Source organism: Protopterus annectens, chromosome 2.part0 (genome assembly GCF_019279795.1).
Source record: "Protopterus annectens isolate FY-2018-M chromosome 2.part0, PAN1.0, whole genome shotgun sequence".
Taxonomy (NCBI): Eukaryota; Metazoa; Chordata; order Ceratodontiformes; family Protopteridae; genus Protopterus; species Protopterus annectens.
In genome coordinates, this window is record NC_056728.1 from 418,030,345 (window position 1) to 418,055,034 (window position 24,690).

Consider the following 24,690-nt stretch of genomic DNA (forward strand, 5'->3'; position numbering starts at 1 on the left):
CCATGCGGCTAATCTCTTATGCAGCCGATGGAGCGAGTAGGGCCGCTGGCACAGGCGTTGCGTTGAGATGTCATGCTTGGATGCGACTCTGTAACTTTGCCGACCCCTTCAAGGCGTCCTTCACCAACACCCCCTTTGACAGTTTGGAATTGTTAGGGCCTCAGGTGAAGAATACTCTCACCAGATGCGAGCAAGATGGTAAGACTCTCTCTGCCGTGGGAGTCGGTCTTTCCACGCCTTCTAGACCCTATCCTAAAGGACAGAGGGGTGGAAAGATGTGGTTCCGCAAACCACAGGGAGTCGCGCCTGCCGCACGTGGTGAATTTGCCCCTAGAGGCGGAGGGGGGAATAATAACAGACGCCGCCCCAGGGGCAGAGGGGGTCCACAGAACCAGGGTTCCAGGGAATCTTTCCCTGACCAACCCTTTCAGCATCCCTGAGAAGCTGCCCGACTGTCTGCCTTCGGAGGCAGTCTGGGGAAGATTATCTCTGTACCCGGAAGCCTGGCAATCCATCTCCCAAGACACATGGGTACAGAAGATCATATCCGATGGTTACAAAATTCCTTTCACTTTCCCTCCAGTACAACCACCAAAACCCCTACCAGACGTACCACCCGCACAAAGGGATCAGGCTCAGCTAGAAAAAAAAAAGCTGTTAAACAAAAGAGTCATCCAGGCAGTCCCAGCAGATCAGCTAGGATCCGGAATCTACTCCAGATTCTTTTTGGTACCAAAAAAGACAGGAGATTGGAGACCCATTTTGGACCTCAGCAGGTTAAACAACTATGTACTAAAGACAAAATTTCGGATGGTAACACTGCAGTCCATTCTACCCTTTTTGGGCAGAGACAACTGGATGTGCTCGTTAGACCTCCAGGACGCGTACTACCACATAAAAATACACAGGCGCCCCAGGAGGTTTCTCCGCTTCCGGCTGGGAGTCAGTCATTTTCAATTCAGGGCCCTGCCCTTTGGTCTCACCACAGCCCCCCGGGTGTTCACCAAATGTTTGTTAGTGGTCACGGCTCACCTGAGACGGAAAGGATTCCAGGTGTTTCCATACTTAGACGACTGGCTCATTTCCGCTACCACCAAACAGGATCTCATAATGGCCAGGGATCATACTATCCAACTTTGCAACAGCGTGGGTATTTCTATAAATTTTGCAAAGTCCTCCTTGTCGCTTTGTCAGTGTATAAACTTTATAGGCGCCGTATTAAACACCACAGAAATGTCTGCAACATTACCACCTCAGAGAGTGACAGACATAAGGCGGAATGTTCAGCTTCTGTTTCAGCCCAGCAGAGTCCAAGTCAAGCTAGTATTGAAAGTGTTGGGCCTCATGGCGGCGGCGATTCTTCTACTTCCATTAGCCCGCTTCCACGTGAGACTCCTTCAGTGGATGCTGTTTTCTCAGTGGTCCTTTCAACAGCTGCCAGTGACCCACAACATTTTGATAACACCATCTTGCAAGTAACATCTCTCCTGGTGAATGGTTTCCCCTCAGCTTTTTCAGGGCAGACCCTTTGTTCTCCCCCCTCCAGTTGCCACTGTCACAACGGATGGCTCCCTGATCAGGTGGGGGGGGCATTATCAGGGCAGGCCGGTCCAGGGCACTTGGCAACAGTCAGAATGCCACCTGCACATAAATGTCCTGGAGATGAGGGCGGTGCTTTTGACGTTGCAGGCCCTTCAGAGCTCTCTTCCCACAGGGACTGTAGCAATTCAAACGGACAATATGTCTGTGGTGTGGTACATAAACAAGCAGGGCGGAACAAGGTCCTACCCCCTCTGTCGAGAAGCACTCAGACTTTGGCAATGGGCGATTTCATCTCAACGGTTTCTGATAGCAACGCACATCCCCGGGAAGTCCAACGTCATAGCAGACAGATTGAGCAGAACTATCCTCATGCCTCACGAGTGGTCTCTAAATCAAGCGGTAGTAGATGGAATTTTTCGGAAGTGGGGCCAGCCTTGCTGCGACCTTTTTGCAACTCCACAAAACAGCAAGTGCCTCGACTTCTTCACACTTTTTCCTCTACCAGGCCAGCCCCTCAGAGACGCTCTTGTTCACTTTTGGCCCCGGGGTCTTCTTTATGCCTTTTTCCATTGATCCCGCAACTAATTCAGAAAGCAACCGCATTGAGATCCAAAATGATCCTCATTGCCCCGTTTTGGCCTCTACAAGTTTGGTTCCCGTTCCTGCACAAATACCTACTGGAACAGCCTTGGCATCTGGAACCCCTTCCAGATCTGTTGACCCACCTCACGGGCAAGCTGCATCAGTCTCTACATTCCATCAACCTCACAGCTTGGTTGCTCCACTTCCAGCCATAGCCAGGCTTCCCCTTATTTCTCCTCCTGTTCGTGATATAATTCTGGCTTCCCATAAGTCCAATACTAGGAAGACTTATGCGAGTAAATGGAAGCGTTTTTCACACTGGGCACAAACTAGATCCTTAGATCCTTTCCATGAACCCATTCATGAGGTTCTAGACTTTCTGGTGGAGCTTTTTCATTCGGGGTCATCATCGGCCACCATCAGGGTACAATTAGCGGCCATTGCTAATTTTCATGTTGGACTCTCAGAAGCAAATATTATGTCCCACAAACTCTGTAAAGCCTTTCTCAAGGGCATCTTGTTGCACAGACCTCCAGTCAAAGATCCACCCCCACAATGGGATTTGAATTTAGTTGTAACCTCACTAATTCTACCCCCTTTTGAACCGGCAGCTTCTTGCTCCCTCAAACTTCTTTCTTGGAAAACCCTGTTTTTAGTAGCTATAACATCTGCCAGAAGGGTATCGGAACTTCAAGCCTTGTCTGTCCGTCCTCCTATTTGGTTTTTCATAAAGATAGGGTAACTCTCAGAACAAACCCTTCCTTCCTACCAAAAGTGTTATCGGAAGCAAATCTAAACCACTCCATTGATTTGCCCGTCTTTTTCCCAGACTATACCAACAGGGCTGAACAAAAATTACATTCATTAGATGTTCATCGCCAATTACGGTATTACCTAGACAGGACAGACAATTCAGAAAGTCAGACCAGCTCTTCCTCTCTTATGCTGCATGCAAGAAAGGGCTTCCAGTATCAAAAGTTACTCTTTCCAGATGGCTGACATCTATTATTACCTTGATCTGTGAGTTGAGACACAGGCAACTACCCTCTAGGCCTAAAGCTCATTCAACCAGGACACTGTCAACTTCAACGGCTTTTCAAGCAAGGTTACCACTAGATGCCATTTGTGCAGCAGCTACATGGGCGTCCAAACATACCTTTATTGCCCATTACAAGCTTGATCTAGCCTCCAGAAATAAAGCTGATTTTGGTTCCACTGTACTCAGGAGTCTGTTCCATTGAACCACCCAGGACTAAGATGCTAGGGATGCTGTCCCATCCAGCAAGAATGAAGGCGAGATTGACAACTTAACATTAAGAAGTTATGTTTTACCATAACGTTTCATGTTAGTTGTCTTCTTCTCGCCTTCTTTCTTGCGTCCCTCCCTCCTGCCCCCTAGCCTGGATAGACTCGAGGTTCTGAGTCCTTCCATTTCTGGAGATACAGTATGTTGCGTCTTTCCTGGTATCCTTAGTGTTACTAGCAGGTAATCTGTACTCGTAAAAGAGGATTATAATATTATTATAATATTACTTTTTATACTATGTCTTAGCTTCCAAACGAGATATAATCTTTTAATTGTCTTGCTATTCATATAATTAATAAAAAATTTTTTGAGAGATCTGGGGAGTTAGCGCATGGTATTGTGGGATATAGGGCTGCCTTGAGACGGTAAAAATAGCTCTCGAGCTATAGTATAGGCCGAGTTGGAGCAGAGGATCGGCTCCGAACCCATCCAGCAAGAAAGAAGGCGAGAAGAAGACAACTAACATGGAACGTTATGGTAAGACATAACTTCTTATTATACTCTAAAAGAGTACATTTTTTTGCATCATTCAGAAGCATTGCAACTTTCTTCTGGTTATGTTATTTTTTAAAGCTGTCTAAATTAATGCTTCAAACAGCAAGTACATAACTTGCTTACAGAGATGATTGCAAATCTAAAGTTAGTGTTCTTTAACAGTTTTAGAGGGAACTGCTGAAAATGATTTGTACATTTATTAACTGTGGGGGGGGTTGAAAGATGTGTCTGTTTGAAATGACAGATGGTTTGAGGCATAGTGAAAAGTTTGAGTACAAAATGGAATTTTCTGACTATACCCTTTGTTAGGAGCCCTTTTTGTATGCTTCTGTCATATTATCTTGTACCTAAAATAGCAAGATTCCAGAATGTCTGCTTATAGCTAAAGTGATCAAGACCCTTTCTCGGTGTGAAAGGTGTGAAATTGGTTTCCATATTGGTAGCATGCAACAGTTGTGAACTGAAACCTAAGATTTTATTGTAGGTTGTGTCTTTGCATGTTTTATGGCGCAACATATGAATGACAATTCAACTGGTGGATACAAGACCTGTTGACATGCGAGAGTAATCCTGTATCTCATTCTTTTATTTTCAAATGCATTCTTTATCCTAGTCAGGCTTTGAGGGAAATTGAGTCTGTTTCTGTAAGGAGATTGGTATAAGGAAGGCAGAAAGCCACTTCCGGACACAGGATGCCAGTGCATTGTATATGTCTCTTTGTCTGGCACACCTGTATGACCATAGATGTAGCTTAGACTCCCTAATTCATCTCTTGGCATGTAAAAAGAAATCTGAGGCTATATTGAAAACCTACCTACAGTGAACAGAGATATGCAGACTCTGCAGTTAAGCAGTCCCATAGGGAAGCTAAAGCTGTTCTTTTCCAACTACCCACTTTTATAGATGGCCTGTAATCAATGACTTGGTAAAAGTCATTCATTACAGGCTATCAATGACTACGACTTGGTAAGTTAACATCTTGTGTATTGCAGATCAGTCATTAGACTTTCGAGCACACATTTTTCATTGTGTTTTGTATCAGCCCTTTACTGTTCTTCCCAAGTCTAATTCATGGCATTAGTATCCTTGCCATATCTGATAATTATGCAGGTCCCCCATTACATTTGTTTTCCTCATTTTTGTACATGCCTGTCATGAAAATTCTGTGTTTGCTTATGCAAAGAAAATTAGTTTCCTAGCTTTGACTCTACAGTGGCTTGCTTAAGCCCTTCAGATTCATTGTTTTCTCCACCCATCAGAGTTTGCATCAAATTAGGTTAGTCAGTAATTCTTAAATGACATCTCAAATGCACGCTGCCTCGTAGTGCATGAAGTTACCACTCAATATATATGAAATAAGTATTTTTTGCAGGGAACAGGCCACCCACATTTTATTATTGTGACTCTATTAGACTAATAAAGTGTGTTCTCTGATAGACAGCGTAACCTGTACCTTGCTGTTCTTTGTGGTGCACTGTCACTTGGACGAACCACAGCTCTGTCAGGCAAGTAAGTGGTGTGATCTTGCTGTGTTATGAAGCAAGCACTGAAACACTAGCAAATGCAGTTTTGATCCATTTTGCTCAGAGCTGTGATTTGAGCTTGGGTGATGTAAGCAAGAAAATTTTATAAGTATAGTGAAAAGTATGCCATCTAAACATTAGATCTCTCTTCCTGACTTATTTTACATTTTTTTTAAATTTTGTAGAGGTTTCCAATTTCTAATCTGTTGATCTGTCCAATTTATTAAATAAGCACCATGGAAGGATGTGTGTGTGTGAACGCGCACGTATTTTTGTCCCAAAAATTGTGGGTATTCAAACAAGTGGTGTATGTACTTTCTAGTAGCAATTTTTAGGCTTGCTGTGCTAATAGCTTTTAAACTACTTATACAGTCTTAGTGGATTGCTTTTAATTTGTTTCAAATTTGTCTTTTCTAAGTAAGCCAGTCCAAACATTTTGTAAAAAAAAAAATGAATGTGCTAAATGATTAGTATGTTTTTATTAGAGTACATTAATTTCTTTAGGAAGCATTTCTTCTTTGTTCTTATATCCTGTATGTGTTTTTCTTGTTTGTATTTTGCACAGCAGTTTTTATGTTGCTTTAACTGACAAGAAGTGTGTAATATCCTCTGTCAATCATGACTCCCCTTGTGACTATCAGATTGACAGACCCTTGAACACACTGTAGTTGGGGATCTGGGAGTCTGTCTACAATGTACATTGACCCATGCAACCACTGTTTTCAAGTAGTCCTTTTTCATCACACAGCTTATATCTGAAGGTACTGTGCCTACATCCAGGGATGTAATCATTCCTTTAAGCCCTGCACTCATTGTGTAAATCATTGAGTATAATGCCCCTTTCAGGATGTATGCATCCAAACACTTGTCACAGCTGCAATGAGCACAATGCTTTATCACTAAAAAGTATCAAGGGCCTAAATAAAAACTATGCAGACCATCTGAAAGCCTTATTCCTTTTCTCAATATCATATAGACTCCTGAGAGGTGAGCTTTGTTTCAGCAGGCCCTCTTCTGTCAGACCTGTTATACATTTGTAAGGCCAGTGGTGTTGTAAATACCTGTCAGATCAAAATCTGTTTTTTTTTCAAAATAGAATATGATGTATGTGTAGCAGATAATACTGCTTCTGTGGAGCCATCTTTTACTTCACCTAAAGTGTGAAGTACTTCTCAACTCTGTTCACATGTTATTTGGATGAGTACATGGATAACCACAAATCCATCACTGGATTTGGCACCCTTGTCCCTTGTGTATAGGGTAAGCATGTACATTTCCCAATATATCCTTGTTGGGCCTGTCTCTAGTTTATTCTTAGTCTTATTCAGAATAGAAGGGATAGAAACTACCATGGGAATGTAAGGCAAGACTTTTTAAAGTACTCACAGTATCTCTGACTGAAGCAGTTTAGGAAGGGATTTGGTCTGCTGTGGCCAAATTAGGTGCCTCAGACTGATCATAATATTTTATCGATCCTGCTGACATTGCTTCTGTCAAATTAATAGCCTAGAAAGTACCTATGAATTTTGGCCCTTCCTTCAGGGTAAGTGCAGTAATGCCTTCCTGACACCATTGAGGGGGTAACTCTTTTAACTTCCAGGGTATTATAAGTATGCAGATGTCAGGAAAAACTGAAGGCCATAACAACTGTGACTCGCAGATTTATTTTTTTGTTTTGCTAAAACCACCTTCCTATCCATTTCTAGACATTTTAACTTTATCATCCATTCCTGCAACAAATCAAGATGTCAAGACGCTTTGCCATATTGAAAAGATAAGTATCAAACATCACCAGAGTCTTTTTTTGTTGCAAGCACAGTGGCAAAGGGGTTGCGATTTGTCTTGTTAGTAATAAAGACAAACAAGATCTGGGTTATGTCAGATGTCTGGGGCATTATGGGTAAGGGAGGAGCTCAAGAGCTTTAATGTTCCACGAGCTGAAAAAAGTGGCCAAGTCAGATCTGAACCCCGACAGTTGAATGAAAATGGCCAAACACAGGTTGAACGTTACGGAACGTACATAACTTTTTTTTTTTTAACTACCTTTTCTCTTATGGAAAAGTTTTTTTTTCCCCCAGAAAAGTTTATATAAGCTAGGAAATGCATGTTTAATGGAGTCACTAAAAATATACTCAAAAAGTGTTTGTTGACTTTACCCTGATATCGGGAAACTGTTTTAAAGTCACTTTTGTATAAAAATCAAGTGTTTGTGCGTGGAAGAATATAGATAGAAGCTTTGACTAGTGGTTTTGGGGGTTTTCACCAAAAACTTACCTCAAAATTGTAAAATTCTAAAGAAAAGGTTAATCAGATCTTCCATTCTCTGCTTCATGGTGCAGGCTTTGGTTCCTTTAGTTGTTCCTTCCCCGACAGCAAAAAGAACGTTTCAGTAGTAAGGCTAGCTTCATCTCTTCTCAGTTTATAACCCCTGCTTAATTCCAAACTCAATGCAAGACGCATTGAAAACTGCTCTTGACAAACCCCTTCCTAAACTTACAGCCAGAGATTGCCTTCCACTGAGGCCAGCCTTAGGTAAACTGGTGCAGTAGGTGAAAGGGCTCCATGGCTACGAATCCTATGCCCCACAACCCAACCCGTCCTGCCTTACTCATACTATCCAGGCATCCAAACCCTATTCCCCACCACCCACCCCATCTTGCCTTACTTAAACTATTCAGACTAATTTGTTTCTCTGTTTTTCTACTCTTCAGTTTTTTTTCCTGCAGTCACCAATTCATTCAACATATTTTATATAAACATGACTGTGTAGATAGCTTCATTAGGACATGTTTTTTTCTAGATGCTGTGGGTGCATTTTATTTTATTTATTAAACAGCCTTTTTCATCCAGTGATAACTTGAACAAGAATAAAAACATAATTAAAGAAATTTAGTCTTGTGCTTCAACTTTTTTTTTTTTTACTGTATCCTTTCAGCAAATCCAAACTAAACAGGCCTACACAGTAATAACTGCAGCGGAAATAATAAGCTGGGGGTCTTGAGATTTCTAGGGGTCATGAGGTTTCTAGATGCTCTGAGATGGATTTTATTTTTTTTTTTTTTTTTTTTTTTTTTTTTTAACAACCTTTTCATCCAACAATGGCCCGAATGAAAACCTTGATTAAATAAAGTAGTTCAGTCTTCCTCTTCATCTTTGCTTTTTCCTTCATCCTTTCAGCACACCTTAACTGAACAAGATTACCCTGAATTAACCAAATTAAGCCAGGGGTCAAAAGACATGGTGTTACAGATTTTCTGAGGTACATTTAAGAGCTTTTTCCAAACCTTTTGATCCAGTGATGACCTAAACAAAAATAGGTGTGGGTGGTGCTGACTTGATTGGTATCCTGATAGCTGTGTGTTTACTGGTGAGGACTGTTTGTTAGTTAATTCTTTTTACATTAAGGTATTCTAAAGTAAAGAATTGCTGAGAAGACTACTCACACATTAACCAGGGAGGCTGCTGCCCCCTGCACCCCTTGCTGTACATAATTTTAAGTGACCTGCAGTCCTGCTGTAGTGGTGGGGGGGAGCGATGGGCAGAAGCTCCGATGTACATTACTGTTTTTTTCTCTCTCTCTAATCTCCCAAAGCAAGCATGTACACACATGTAAATATTGTCTGAGTAAATGGCCCTGTAAGTGGTCAACAATCACCTTGAATCCTTGCAGCCTTGTCTTGTCCCAAGTCGCCTCAAGGAGTGGCGATTGTTAACTATGCATCCTGGTGTGTCCAAAAGTAAAAAAATTGCTAGACATTTAATCTCTTTTTGTCTCAAGGAAAAAGTAAGTTGTGTCCAACTTTTAATGCTCAAAGCTGACCAAACACCAGTTCACAGTAAACTAAGAAGACAAATGCTTGTGGGGATACATAAAAAGATATCGTGGAATTGTACTTGCCCCAATACCCCCCCCCCCACCACCACCACCACCACAAAATAGTCACTTTCTGTGCATTCCCTTCTAATGTTAAATTGGGATAAAAATTGAGGAACAAATTCCCAATCATATTTCAAGCTGCTGCTGTCATATTTATGTACAGCATGCCTCCTCATCCCCATCCCCCAAAGATGGCCACCTTCTTTGTACCCATCTGTTAGGCTGAGACAAACCTGAAAAGAAATAGAAAACAGCGTATTGCTGTCAAACATGTGTAAACAGCAGCTTGAAAAAAAATGATTACAGCAATGTTTACAACTTATTTCCAGAGACAGTACAATGTTCCCGTACAGGGTATAGTGACCTCCTTGCACTTCCCTGACGTTTGTGAAGAAAGTTAAAGAAATAATGACCGCACTGTCCCCAACCTAACTCAAGATACAGTTATCTCTGAGGTTTGGGAAGAATAATGTAAAAGAAATAGACATCTTCCCCAGCTCACCACACAAGTACACTGACCTTCTTTATACATCTTTGAGCATGGCTGGTTTTAAACTAGATGGTGTTCAGAGCGGAGACAATTACTAAGCCCATATTAAAATGCTGTTGTATAGCCTTGGTGTGTGAGGGCAACCAGCCTCCAGAAGTTCTACAATGCATTTAGCCCTCAGGTCAGTTACTTTCATCCAGGTAGCCCCCACCAAACAGTTACAGCCACTTTAATGTACATCTTATGATATGAGGATGACTGTATAATGCATTTCACCTTTGTTCTAAACAGTAGTCACACATTAAAATATTGCACATTGCTTCACGTGATCACATTAGTTCAACAAATCCAAAAAATCAAACAGCAACAGGCAGCTAGTCACTTCCAGCTGTGCCTAGTCTGTCCTTGTATATGCGATGTGCAGTTAAGCAGACAGTCGTACTTCTCATGAATGCACAGTAGTCCTGCAAAGTCAAATAGTAACTGTTTTAAACTAAGCAAATGACAAGAGGATCAGCTAGTGTCATTCAACCAACCTGAACCCTCACCCAGCAGTTAAAGCCATGACATGTGATGTCATGTCACCTCCCCAGTCCACACAAACAAGTTACCACACATTAAAGTATTCCAATCCAAGTTACTCCACATAAATCACAATGCTAAAGAAATATTGCCCAAATATCTGGCTGATTACTACCAGAATCCCTGGGAAAAATGCTGATCTCACCTTAACCATCCACATAAATCACAAAGCTAGAAATATTACCATAAATATCTAGCTGATCACTGCCAGTGCTATTTTAAAATAGTAACACTAACTCATTGCCATTCCTTAAGCTGTTGTCTGCAGAATGTCCCTGATTTTATTTCAGATATTTCAGATATAAAAACACTTTCTTTAGGCACCTTTGTGTGTATATTTGAACACTGACCTCACAATGTTGAGTGGGTTACGAGAAGTCAAGTGTCGACCCATCCCCTGCATTGCCCGATGTTCTGCAGGCACATTTTCTTTTCCTTTTGTGGTGCTTTATTTTTAGAGCAAAGAAATATTGGTCTAAAAATTAACCGAGAAAGAGCTCCCCTGCAAGAACAGCAAGTACGGTGCCCTCTGCGATCACCTGGTTCACTTGTGCATAAGGCCGGCCCTGCCTCCTACTTTTGCCCTATCTCCATCCCCTAAACTTGTAAAAAGGTAAGAAAAAGGGCCATTCAGTGTCAAAACAGAATTTCCAAATGGTGGACTCGTGCAACTATTTACTGTTCTCACCATGATAAGTCATTTCCGGATGAGGTTGGGGCCCATTCTACCCGGGCTTTGTCTCTGTGACTTTTTGGAAAGGGGGTGGACTTGAAGTATTCTAGAAGCAAAAATGTAGCCCTGTCTGCTTGTTTTTGCAAAACATTATAAATTTGATTTTTTCCAGGTGCATAGCAGGTTTTACTGCGACAGTTTTCCAGAGGCTCATGCTTCTGATCCTTCCCTCTCCTCCTCTCTGTTAATCTACCAGTATATCTTGAGCTCCTGCAGCAGTGATCAAATGATGAAGATGCTACAACTGTGTAAGTTAACGTACCATCACAGTAGGTGTTTGAATGAATAGATCACTATTGCATAAGGGACCCCCTCCTTCATCCCTCTTTTTTTGTTATCTTTTTTGTGACAGGGTGTGGATAATTGTGTTTACTTTTGCTCCTAGTATCTACCTAAAACACTGGACTCCAGGCTCCCTTCTCTGAGACAAGAAAGCTCTGAAGGTTTGGTGCTCTAACTACTGAATGTATAGATCTGTGTTTGAGCCATTTAGTGGTAAGGGCATGTGGGAAGGTGCCCATGAAGCTTTGGATGGTAGATGGCCTTTGACATTGGCAGGGTATAACCTATGTAGCTTAGGCCCTGCAGCAGTGGTTTATCAAACATCTGCTGTTACAGGAAATTAACTTAAACAACTGTTCTTTTCCCCACACCATCCTCCTGGCACAGCAGTACTGCTATCATCCTGGAAAAGCCAGAGACTTCCAGTTACCTGCTCTTAAATAAGCCAGATATGAAATGCATCATCTAATGTACCTTTCATTGGTAGTGGACTTGGTCTTTTTGGAGATGTATCTCACATAGCTTGTTCATCAATAGTATGAAGGATTGTCCTCTTCTCAGATAAGTAAAAGTACTTGAATGCCAGCCGCAAAAACTTAGATGAATAAATGGACTTCACTGAAATAATGAAGGAAAATAGTGCAGGTACAGTGCAAAATATATACAGGTTGGCATACACGGGGAAGTAAAAGGCAATAAAAATAAGATGCACACAGAAAAAAACTAAGCTCCCCTGTTAAAAGCTTACTACTGAAGTACTGACATAACTGTTGTAGGCTAGATAAATTGATAATCTAATACATTTTCCAGATGGATAGACCAGACAGAAAATTCAGGACTGCATCCTATCATCCTCCTTTGGAAAGCATGATATACAATTATAGGGGGGCCTGGGGAAGAGATGACCTGTATCCATAATATAATCCTTTTACTGGAAAAAATGAGCAGTAAAACCATTTTTTTCTTGTCATACTAACCATTGGTAGACTGTTGGTACACATCCATATCTTTGAATCTGCCTTGGTGTCTTCAGGATGTGCAGCCATTAGGTTCATCAACCATTATAGCAATTGCATTCCAGCAGGAGAACAGTTCCTGGTTCTTCATCTTTGTTACATTAACAATAGGAGATAGCAAGCTTGGAGAGTCAACACACTTCAAAAGCCATCTCCATTTCTTTGATACTTGGAAAGACAAATAGTCACACATTCCTCCATCCATGTGAATACCCCGGCTGCAGTAGAACCAGAAATGAGTAAGAAAAATACAGTTCTTAGCCAAGCATTACCCCTGCTTCACAGTTGCTTTTCATTTAGCCAGGTATTGTCTCTGACTTTTCATGTGGTTTAGATTTTAAGATAATGAGTTTGTCCAGCTGTGTGTAGAATAAACAAAGAATGTCCTTTCTTAGAAAGGATTGATATGAATTCTGTTTGAAGGGGGTAATATTGTGGAAGGTATCAGCGTTTTTAAAGGGTACACCAGCAAGCATCCAGTGTTTTGACTGAGTCTTTTTTAATCTAAAATTAAATGCTACCACTGCATATTTTGAGACCACTTGTGACTCAAAAATAAGGAATTTGCTTTCCAAATGACTTAACACTTTTAACTTAAATAATTTGATTTCGAGAGTAATGAATTGTGGCATTTTGGTTAGTATGGACAGCAACTAGTGCATTTAGCAAATCGTATTGTCCAAGTATTTTAAGTGTGTAGAAAAGGAACCTGCAAATTAAGCATACAAATTGATTATGCAGTGGAAGGACTTGTTAGTCATGGTTTGCTAGAACCCAGTACTGCTGAGCATTGAAAGGTTACTGAACTACAGCCAGGAATTATTGTCAGAATCCCTGATCAGCATGAAAATTCTAAACATCTTTGAGAAACACTGCAATGGCATGTGGTTCAAAACTGAACGTTCTTTCAACAACTGTTATGGTCTTACTCCGTTAATGAAGCAAGCAATGAAACACAAGTAAAGGTCAGCAAGCTGTTGCTCACTCATCTGTGAGCTTGGATCTGATCAGCTGAGCTATGAATGCTAAATTTATAACTTTTTTTTTCCACGGGTCTGGTAAGTTTTTAATCAAGGGTGATGTTCATCGTGCATACAGCTGCAGTCATAACAGATGGGTTCTCCTGCCGTCAGGCGGGTCCTCGGTCGGCCGAATTCCAAAGTCTAGGTCCGGCGTCGGTTGTCGTCGCTTCTTCCCTGACGTCAGTGTGACAGGGGTATAAAGGAACCAGCCGACGCCATTTTCTTCAGTCTTTCTTGCCGCGCGGTGCCCGAAGCAGAAGCAGTTCGCAAGTGCCGGTCGGCCAGCTCCTGAGATTACGAAAATTTGGAAACCGAAGTCTTCTTGAAAGCTAAGTACCCCATTGGGGAAACTTTTCTTGCCTCAGACCGATGTCAGGCAAAGTTAATAATTGTATTTCTTGTGGGAAGCAAATACCGCATAAGGATTTCCATTCCCTCTGTATACCTTGTTTAGGTCCAGACCACGACGTCTCGGTCTGTCGCTTTTGTGCTACATTCAACAAACGCACCATTAAGCGTCGGGCGGAGTTCACCCAGCATTATTTTGGGAAAGCATTTAATTATATTATGTCGTCGGATACTCCGACTCCAGTTTTGTCTAAAAAATGCAAAGATAAGGACCGACACACGAGGTCCGCAGCCTCTACCGACACCACGCCAAAGCCGACTACACGTGGTCCGGTTCTCAGCGAGGCGCCTACGCAGCCCCTGACTACCGACAACACTTCTTTGGCGGTGTCTCCTGTGCCCGAGGTCGCAGGCTCCTCGACCCACACCCTGGCTACAGATACCGAAGCCACTCTTGGCATTGAAACTCAGAATGTGGACAGGTGCACCTCCACTCAAGGCATCTTCAGACCTTCCTCTTCTTTCTCCATCAAGGCTTTCATTAAGTCTAAAGCAGCCTTGCACTCTAAGAGACGAGCTACACAGGGCCCATCTACAGGCCCCATGCCTAAGAAACAGATGCTTAAAATGGCTGAGGATTTAATTACTCTTATCAGAGGTTCTCAGCCCCCACCGGACAAAAGGCCCAGAGTGGAGGAAGATTCCCCCTCCTCTGATCAGGGCTCCATTATTTCAGAGCATTCTGATGATCAGGAACATTCTTACTCCCCTTTTGAAGACTCTGATGCGGAGGAGTCCATCCCTTCTGTATCCCCCCCGAGGATCATTTGGGGAAACTTTGCATACCTTAAGGGAACACTTCCACTGGGAAGGCCAAGATTATTCAGATTCCAAGAAAAGGCTTAGGGAATTTCTCTTGCTACCTCAACACAGGCCTCTGGCTATACCTCCTGTCTTGGACATCCTAGATGATGTTTACTCGGAGGCCTGCCTTAACCTGGACTGTCTACCTCCAGCTCCAGTTAAGCCTGACAGGTACTACAGGGTTCCTGACTCACACCAATTTCTATACAAAAGCCATGCTGCTGACCCAGAAACCATCTCACAGGGCCCCAAGGGAGTTAAGGGCTCCACTGCTAAAAATCCATTACCTTCCGAGAGACAGACTCCAGATCCTTAGAAAGGTGGGGAAAAAGGTATATACCTCTGCTACCTTAACCATGAGGGCCTTAAACTGTCAGTTCCATATGCTAAAATACCAACAGTTTATGTTATCAGAATTGAAAAGTAAAATGTCACAACCTGAACAACCAGACTTGAAGGAGTTGCAGGATTTGATGCATTGTGCAGAACAAGTGGGTAAGCATACCTTACAATGTGGTTTTGATGCTCTAGAGGCCTAATGTAGAGCTGCTGTTACAGGATCAGTCATACGTAGGCATGCCTGGCTCAAGGAACAAGCCTTGCCTGATCATGTTAAAGCTAAATTACTGGACGCCCCTCTTCAAAAGGATGTACTATTTGGTGCTAATGCTGAGGAGGTATTAAGGAAAATGGAGGAAAAGGCTAAATCAATGCAAACTGTGAAAGATTTTCTACAGGTACAACCCCCATGTTTTAGTAGAAATTGGCCTTCCAAAAACTGGTCCTTTCCTGCCACGGACAGATGCCAAAGAGGCAGATACAGGTGCCCGAGGGGCAGAGGACAATCCCAAGGATCGTTTAGAGGCAGACAATGGCAAGCTCCTACACAAAGAGGTGGTGAGGATAACTCGCAATCTTTCAGAAAGCAAACCCAATGACTTTCCCCTTTGCATGCCAAGCAAGTCTCAAATGGCAGCCCCCTTAGGTGGAAAGCTGGCATTATTTTCAAAAACTTGGCATATTGTCACAAAGGGCAAATGGATCCTGGACATTATAAACAGAGGCTACAAATTCCATTTTCACACCCTTCCAAAAATGAGAGACATGCCAAACCTGCCACACAATCAAAGGGCAGAGGCACAAAGGCAAATTACAGATCTCATAAACATGAAAGCTATTCAAGAGGTACCTACACACGGACAAGGTCAAGGTTTTTATTCCAGGCTATTTCTGGTACCAAGGAAGGGAAAAGATTGGAGACCTATTTTGGACCTATCCATCCTAAACACATTTCTACTCGTACCAAAATTCAAGATGCTCACTCTACAGCAACTTCTTCCCATGCTGGGCAAGGAGTCTTGGCTGGTAACACTGGACCTCAAGGAGGCATACCTGCATGTCCCAATCAGACAAAATTGCAGAAGGTACCTCAGATTTCTTGCAGGTTCAACCCATTATCAATTCTCTGCATTGCCCTTTGGCTTATCTACTGCGCCCAGAGTATTCATGAAATGCCTGGCATCAGTAATTGCCTACTGCAGACTTCAAGGGATACAAATATACCCCTATTTGGATGACTGCCTGTTCCAAGCGGACAGCAAGCACATTCTTCTGAAACATCTGGCTTATGTAATAATGTTGTTGAACTCTCTGGGATACACAGTCAACAAAAAGAAATCAAGGCTAATACCCTCTCGGAAGATAATTTTCCTGGGTGCCAATTTGGACACAATCACCCAGATGGCCTACCTCACGCCAGAGAAGCAGGGGCAACTAATTCAATACTTCAGAGCACTAGCAAACTGCACCAGGCTGACTGCAAGGAAAATCCTGCAGGCTCTGGGATTCATGGCATCTTGCATCTTACTAATCCCATGTGCAAAGCTGCATATGAGGAAACTAAATGGTACCTGAAAAACATATGGTCTCAACACAGCCACAGTTTGGAAACAATAATACCACTAATTCCATGTCTGCAAAAGGAATTTCTGTGGTGGGCTCAAGCATGTCAAACAAACACAGGTCTTCCATTCAGCAAGCCTCAAGCAAATCAAGTCATCACAACAGACGCCTCGGACTACGCCTGGGGGGCGCACATGACAGATCGGTGCATTCAGGGCAAATGGTCCCAAAAAGAAAAGCACCTTCACGTCAATCAAAAGGAAATGCTAGCAGTAATAAATGCTATTATAGCTTTCAAAGACCTTCTGCAACCAGGTCAACTATTGATAAGGACAGACAACACCACAGTAATGTGGTACATAAACAAACAGGGAGGAACACATTCTTACCCCCTATGCAGACTGGCCATGTCACTTTGGAACATGGCCATGGACTTATAAATGGAACTACAAGCACAGTACTTGCCAGGCAAGGAAAACACGCTGGCAGACAACCTAAGCAGGAATATGACAGATCCACACGAGTGGAAATTGCATCCAAAAGTTTTTACAGAAATAATCCAAGAATGGGGAAGGCCAGACATAGATCTCCTTGCCTCCCACAAAAATCACCAATTGACAAAATTCTGCTCAAGGATTTTCCATCCAAAGGCCTGGAGAGTTGGACGCTCTCTCTTTCAGTTGGACATCAATGACAGTTTATGCCTTCCCACCTCTTCCTCTGCTGCCCAAAGTTCTATTGAAAGCCAGAGCAGACAGACCATAGATGATTCTCATTGCTCCGGACTGGCCAAGGCAACACTGGTACCCACTCCTGAGGAGCCTGATGCATTCCCCACCATGGACCCTGCCTCTAATGCCTCTTCTTCTGACTCAGCACAGCTTCAAAACTCTTCACAGCCAGCTAAAAACACTCAATCTAGCCGCATGGAAGATTCCTTAGCATCACAACAGGCCCTACTCTCCAAGGAGGTGCAGGATGTCATTTTGGAGGCCAGAAGGCCATTAACTAGAAAAGCTTACTCCGCAAAATGGAAAGGGTTTTGTGTCTGGAATGAGAAAAAGGGCCAGGATCCCGGAAAACTGAATTTACCTCAAATACTACAATATATGGCTGAGCTGCTAAGCAGTGGACTTTCATTCTCCTCCATCAAAATCCATGCCTCAGCCATTTCTGCAGAATACAACACTGATCCACCTTTATTCTCTCACCCTCTCTTAAGACAGTTCCTCAGAGGGACTAAGAATCTAAGACCTCCAAGGAAACAACCAATACCTGCTTGGGATCTTAATTTCATTCTGGAAAAACTGACCTTGCCTCCCTTTGAGCCAGCTGCCACATCAGATTTGCAATATTTGTCCTGGAAAACAGCTTTCCTTCTGGCTATCACCTCAGCACGTAGCGTTTCAGAACTACAGGCTCTCATGGCTGTCCAGCCTTTTATCATCTTCCATCAGGACAGAGTTTCCTTACGAACCAACCTGTCCTTTATGCCTAAAGTGGTATCCAGGGTAGCTTTAAATCAGGCCATACATTTACCTACTTTTTATCCTAATCCTCAAAACAAAGGGGAGAGATTGCTACATTCCTTGGACATCCACAGACAACTGCGTTATTATTTGGACAGAACAAAGCCTTTCAGGAAATCCGAACAGCTCTTTGTGTCCTATGCTGTAGGAGCTCAAGGAAAGCCAATTTCCAAACAGACAATCTCAAAATGGATAGCCCACTGCATACGCTTTTGCTATTCCTTTCATGGCAAAACTGTACCTACAGGCATTAGAACTCATTCCACCAGGGCCACAGCCACCTCTGCAGCTTTCCTCAGAGGAGTTCCTACCAAGGATATTTTGGAAGCAGCCACTTGGAGTTCTGTGCATACCTTCTCCAAGGACTGCAACCTACCATTATACTCCAAACCTAGAGCAGGCTTTGCCACTGCAGTCTTGCAGAGCATTTTGGCTCCTTCTAGTTCCACCTAGTGCCTACCACCCCTTTCTTAGCTTTGGGATTCTACCCATCTGTTATGACTGCAGCTGTATGCACGATGAACATAGTACAGTTTTGTACCTACCATAAATGTAGATGTTCGAGTGCTAATACAGCTGCAGTCCAGGTTTCCCTCCCTCCTTCCCCTCTTGGGACAGGCCTATAAGCTAACACATCCTCATACAACCTGATTGGGGTATTCATTTATGATGTATTTGCTTGCAACTATTATTACACAAATTTATGTATTGCCTTCCTTCTGGGGGGGCACCTGACATCTGGGGCAAGAAAAACTGAAGAAAATGGCGTCGGCTGGTTCCTTTATACCCCTGTTGCACTGACGTCAGGGAAGAAGCGACGACAACCGACGCCGGACCTAGACTTTGGAATTCGGCCGACCGAGGACCCGCCTGACGGCAGGAGAACCCATCTGTTATGACTGCAGCTGTATTAGCACTCGAACATCTACATTTATGGTAGGTACAAAACTGTACTTTTGCTCTCTGACACAGTTTCTCTCAAATAAGGACTACTGGAGCTCTCGAGATGAACTTATTGGCATCCATGTTAAAAGCACATAGTAAAATGGTTACGATTGGAAACTCGCTTATAACCCTTTATGTGTATCAAACATTGTACATATTTTTGGTTACTGTTACTACTGAGTTTGTAATGATTAGTATCCTCCTTTTACGGCTCACGGAATCCTGAATAAACTGTCTGCTACAAAAATTAATCACCCACACAATTGTAACACAATGCATGACAAAAAGCAAAGAGTACCCAATAGGGTATGAGTCACTGGGGAGTAATGGACTGACAAGTAGTGTTCTGAGGCCTGACACTGTAGGCAGTGTATTGCCTTTAGAAGTTCTGATCTTCTCCAGTAAATACCCACCCTGAAGGGCACTATCACTGTTGGAAAACAGGCTACATGTATTATCTGTTTGTTTTTATAGTTTTTTGTTTGATGTTAAATTGTCACTCCGCTGATCATGTAGTGTATCCTATGATTCCACAGCACGTCAGGGAACTAGACAAAAGCCGTATTCTTGGGTGAGCAGCTTGTGTTTGAGAAGAACGTATTCGGAGATCTACGTAAAATTGTAAAGGATGAAATATTTAATGCAAGTGAAACACAAATACTTTAGCTGGGTGTCTGCATTACACATGTGTATGAAATGTAACAAAAAAAAAAAAAAAAATTCCTGTCACAAATAAAGCAATACCATGTAAAGTAGTAACGGTGAAAAGATTTCTTGGTAATCTCTGCTAACTTTGTGAAAGTAGTACAATTATAATGTCATTATCTGAAAGCTACCGTTAAACAGTGTCTAATGCCTTTCCTTTGCTTTCCTCTTCAAAATTCATTTTTAGCATTGCTGTCTCACAGCACTTTTATTTTCTGTTTGGTTCTTAACCAGGGTGGGTGCATTCTTTGTGAAATCTGCATGTCCTGTGTGTATGTGTTTTGATAGGTTTTCCATCGCATCTCAAAGATGTGGTGTCTGTCAGTTAGCAATGTACCAAATTGCAGGTAGCTGTTTGTGTGTGTGTGGGGGTGTGTGCGTGCGCGCACTTGTTCTCCAATGAGCTAGAGCAAGTGTGCTGGTTTACATATTTTGCCTTGTGCCTGTGAATACCAGAATAGTCTTCAGCTTTCCTGTGAACCTGAATTGCATTGAGCTTATAATCGGAGAAAGTGAATGGAAAACGAATGAAGTTAATTATTCAATATGCAAAGCAGAGTATGATAAGCATTCACCTTAGAACCCAATCAGAAAATTCAAGAGCATGTGAAGTGCTAATTGTGCATAATCATAATCTACTGTTTCAACTGTTGAAGATGTTTTCTTAAATGAAAACTATAATCTAAAGTAGAAATATAAAGTACTGACCTTGGGCAATTTTATATAGCAGCTTCCTGGTGTTTTGTTTTCTGATAGCTAACATAGTAGTAATAGATACTGTCTTCCTTAATGTTAACAGCGAAAATGATTTTAAAATACAATTACCTTGACCTGTTTTTAATATCAATAGCATATAAAATAGTGTGTTTTATAAAAATTAAGTTTTCATTAGAGGTGTTATTCAGATACAAATAGAGCACAACTTTGTGCAGAATAGAACAGAGTGGCAGTGCATTGGGAGAGGGCAGTTCAGAGATGCACAGGAATATTGCACTAGTGAAGAAATGTGGTCTGCATCATATGCAAGTGACTGTATAATGGCATGTAAATAAGTGTTATCATGCTAATGAGATCCATTGTGTGCAGTGTGCTACAGAAACTTACAAAATTAGCGTGATGAGCCATGGAGTGAGTTTGTTCATTCATTGTGAACTCCAAGATTTTCCAGGGTACATAAGTTTCACTTGTTTTGATGGTAGGAGTAGCATCAGCATCAGTAGAGTAGCATGCGTTACTGGCCATCTTTGGAGTGTAGTTGCCATCCACGGTGCATCTTCTTACCCATGACATTGTCAGACTCTAGCATGTGGACAGAGATGTTATACAGGAGTTAGTAGGCATGTGCCACTCTCCTGTCGAATCAAGGTGGATTTATGGACTGCCAATGCCAGTAGATGATGGAGGTTTGTGTAGCATTAACCAGCTTTCTAGCATTTGACAGGAGACCCATTAGGAGTTGCACAGGCAATGGCCCTGTGAATCTTACTCTAGTTCTTTGGCAAGGTGCTGTAAGATACTGACTAGCATGTTTGGTTTACATGACGGACATTGTATGACATGGCCTGTTTTCTTGAGGTCCTGGAGATGATGACTCTGTGTTATTGGGCTGTGCCATGTGCATGGTGCTATCATTGCCAATCACAGGTGACGACCTGACTGTAGACATGTTTTGCCATGTTGTGCTGGACACTTTAACAGAGGAAATTGTGAAAGCATGAAAAGTATAAATAGAACATAGCTGGGATAATGCTTTATCATGTGTCACTCCCACCGGCATGTAGCAGAAAGACTGCTACACACCAGTTATTTCTATATCTTATGGCCATGCATTCTTTGCAGTGAAGGTTGTCATGTTTGCAGCAATGCATGTAGTCTGCTTTCTAAACCAGTTATTGCGGAGTCATTGTACTGCTAGGATGGAATGTGCTAATACTAGCATGGTACATACCCTACAGACAGCCAGGCAGTTGCCACCAGTCCAGCTCTTGTATCCAAGCCACTGACAGATGTGAGTGCTGTCTCACACACCAGATAAGAATATTACAAATACCTCTTATGTGAGATGCCACTGTTGGTGGTCTCTTGTCTGTGATGAACCTCTCTTTGGTAGTACCCTGTGCCTCAGTCTTGACATGAAGTATCATTAGTGCATCGTGTGTGTGTCTGTAGTGCCAGTAGTAGCAGCAGATGTTCTTCATGTTTGTCTTGGGTCCTGCGTCAGTTGCTTTCCCTTCTTCCATGAAGTCAGGTCGTCAGGGTTATAAAACATGCAGCCGACGCCATTACATCAGTCTTTCTTGCCGTGCGGTGTCCGAAGTAGAAGCAGTTCGCAAGTGCTGGTCGGCTGACTCCTGAAATTTTCGTTTTCAAGTTTCAGAACTGAAGTCTTTAACTAAAAGCTAAGTACCCCGTTGGGGAAACTTTTTCTTGGTCCTTACCAATGTCAGTAAAAGTTAATAATTGTATTACTTATGGGAAGCAATTACCTCATAAAGATTTTCATTTGTACTGTATTCCTTGCCTAGGCCCTGACCACGACGTACCTTGCTGTCAGTTTTGTGCTTTATTTAATCAGCGCACTATCCGTCGTCCGTACATTTTTGCTTCTAAATATTTCGGTTCTCGGTTTAATTATCCAGAAAGGACGTTGGTTAGCCATCCGACTACCGGAATACCGAAAAAACACAAAGAAAAAGACAGAGACAGGCCATTGAGGTCCAAAACTGCCGACGACGCTTCTCCTAAGCCAGTCACCAGTTCGCCGGTATTCATTGAGGCGCTTCCGCAACCCTTGATACCCGCTACTTCTGATTCGCAGGCCTCTACTGAGACCCATTCGGAGTCCGGTATGCCGTGAGATGCTTTATCTATGGAACCCGTGGATGTCTCTACCTTAGATGGGTCTGGAGCCGCTGTGCAGGCACCGGCTTCTGAGGGTGAATTCAGTCCTACAGACTTGCATATTAAACAGACTCCACCTTCAATACCAAGGTCTAAATCTCCTATCTATGTCTAAAAAAACTGACGCCCAGGCCACATGTTCAGGCCCCTATGCCTAAAAAACAAATGATCAAAATGACTGAAGATTTAATTACTCTAATCAGGGGTAGTCAACCTTCCCCCTTCTAAGAGGCCTAGGGCTGAGCTTGACTATGAATCTTCAGAACAGGACAATGTTTCTTCTGACTCTTCTAATTACCTGGATTTGTCCATACCTACTTATGAGGATTCTGATGCAGAGGATTCCATTCCCTCTGCTTGCCCCCCACGAAGACTTTTCTTTTGGGGAAACTTTACATACCTTAAGGGGGCATTTCCACTGGGAAAGTCAGGAATTTTCTGAATCCAAAAAGAGGCTTAGGGATTTCCTTCTTCAGCATAGGCCTTTGGCTATACCTTCTATACTAGACATTGTTGATGATGTGTTTTCGGAATCCAGTATGGCCCCTGATTCCCTGCCTCCAGCCCCTAGTAAACCAGACAGATACTACAGGGTTCCTGAGTCCCACAAATTCCTTTTCAAAAATCCTGTTGCGGACCCAGAAACCATTTCTCAGGGGTCCAATGGCATTAAGGCTTTTACTGTTAAAAATCGTACCCCTTCTGATAGAGATTGCAGGGCACTGGATAGATGGGGAAAAAGGTTTATACTTCTGCAACCTTGGCAATCAGGGCTTTAAACTGTCAATTTCATATGCTAAAATATCAACAGCATATCATGGGACTGCTTAATCAGAAAATGATGTTGATTTCTGACTGTGTGGAAAATAAAGATTTACAGGATTTATTGCATTCAGCTGAACAAGTTGGAAAACATACTTTGCAATGTGGTTTTGATTCTTTAGAGGCCTCTTGCAGGGCTGCTGTTACTGGGTCTGTGCTTAGAAGGCATGCTTGGCTTAAGCAGCAATCTCTGCCTGATCATGTTAAAGCAAAATTGTTGGATGCTCCTTTGCATCAGGACCATCTGTTTGGCAATAAGGCTGAAGAAGTTCTAAAAAAGATGGAAGATTAAGCTAAATCTATGCAAACTGTGAAAGATTTCTTACAAGTGCAACCTCCATGATTTAGTAGGCACTGGCCTACTAAGAACTGGTCCTTTCCAGCTCCTTTCAGATCCACTCAAGCCAAACCCAGACACTCCAAATGCACCAGGTTTCAGTCCCAAGGGACTCTCAGAACTAAGCAATGGGGTGCTTCCACTTCCAAATCTGGAAATAACAAGACACCACCCTATGGTAAACCGTCTCAATGACTTTCCTTTAAAATTACCAAGCACTTACCTCTCAGCTGCCCCTTTGGGGGAAAAAACTGGCTCTTCATGCAAAAAACTGGCAACTTATAACCCAGGACAAATGGATTTTAAATATAGTGTCCCAGGGATGCAGATTTCATTTCCACATGTTGCCAACCCCAAATGGGTGGCCAGACCTGCCCCCAAATCAGTGGGTAGAGGCTCAGAAACAAGTACTTTCCCTCTTAAACACGGGGGCTATTCAACCAGTACCAGAAGAGGAAAAGGGACAGGGTTTCTATTCCAGACTTTTCCTGGTACCCAGAAAAGACAAATCATGGCGTCCCATTCTGGACCTGTCTACTGTAAACACTTTTCTGGACATTCCAAAATTCAAGATGTTAACTCTTCATCAGTTACTTCCTATGTTGGTCAAGGATGCCTGGTTGGCAACTTTAGATTTAAAAGGTGCTTACCTGCATATCCCAATCAGGGAATCTTGCAGAAGATAGCTACACTTCAAAGCAGGCTACTTGCATTATCAGATGTGAAAGTGTTCAATCTCGCCGTTTGTTCTTACACATGGGTGTCGGAGCTGATCCTCGGCTCTGAGTCGGCCGCTTAGCAAAGCTCTGCATCTAGGAGAAGCTCGAGACCAACCTACCTCCCACAATTCCCTCTGCCTTTACCTCAGATCTAGTTTGCTGCTGCAA

At 42.6% G+C, this 24,690-nt stretch overlaps 1 protein-coding gene across 1 annotated transcript in view; it reads left to right on the forward strand.

The window, feature by feature from the left end:
• LOC122793112 (proprotein convertase subtilisin/kexin type 5-like) overlaps positions 1 to 24,690 on the forward strand; it is a 3,326,953-nt gene that overhangs the window by 384,293 nt on the left and 2,917,970 nt on the right. The window contains exon 3 of the mRNA XM_044060853.1: positions 15,337 to 15,381. Within this exon, the coding sequence (XP_043916788.1) occupies positions 15,337 to 15,381 (45 nt within the window). The remainder of the gene's footprint in view (positions 1 to 15,336; positions 15,382 to 24,690) is intronic.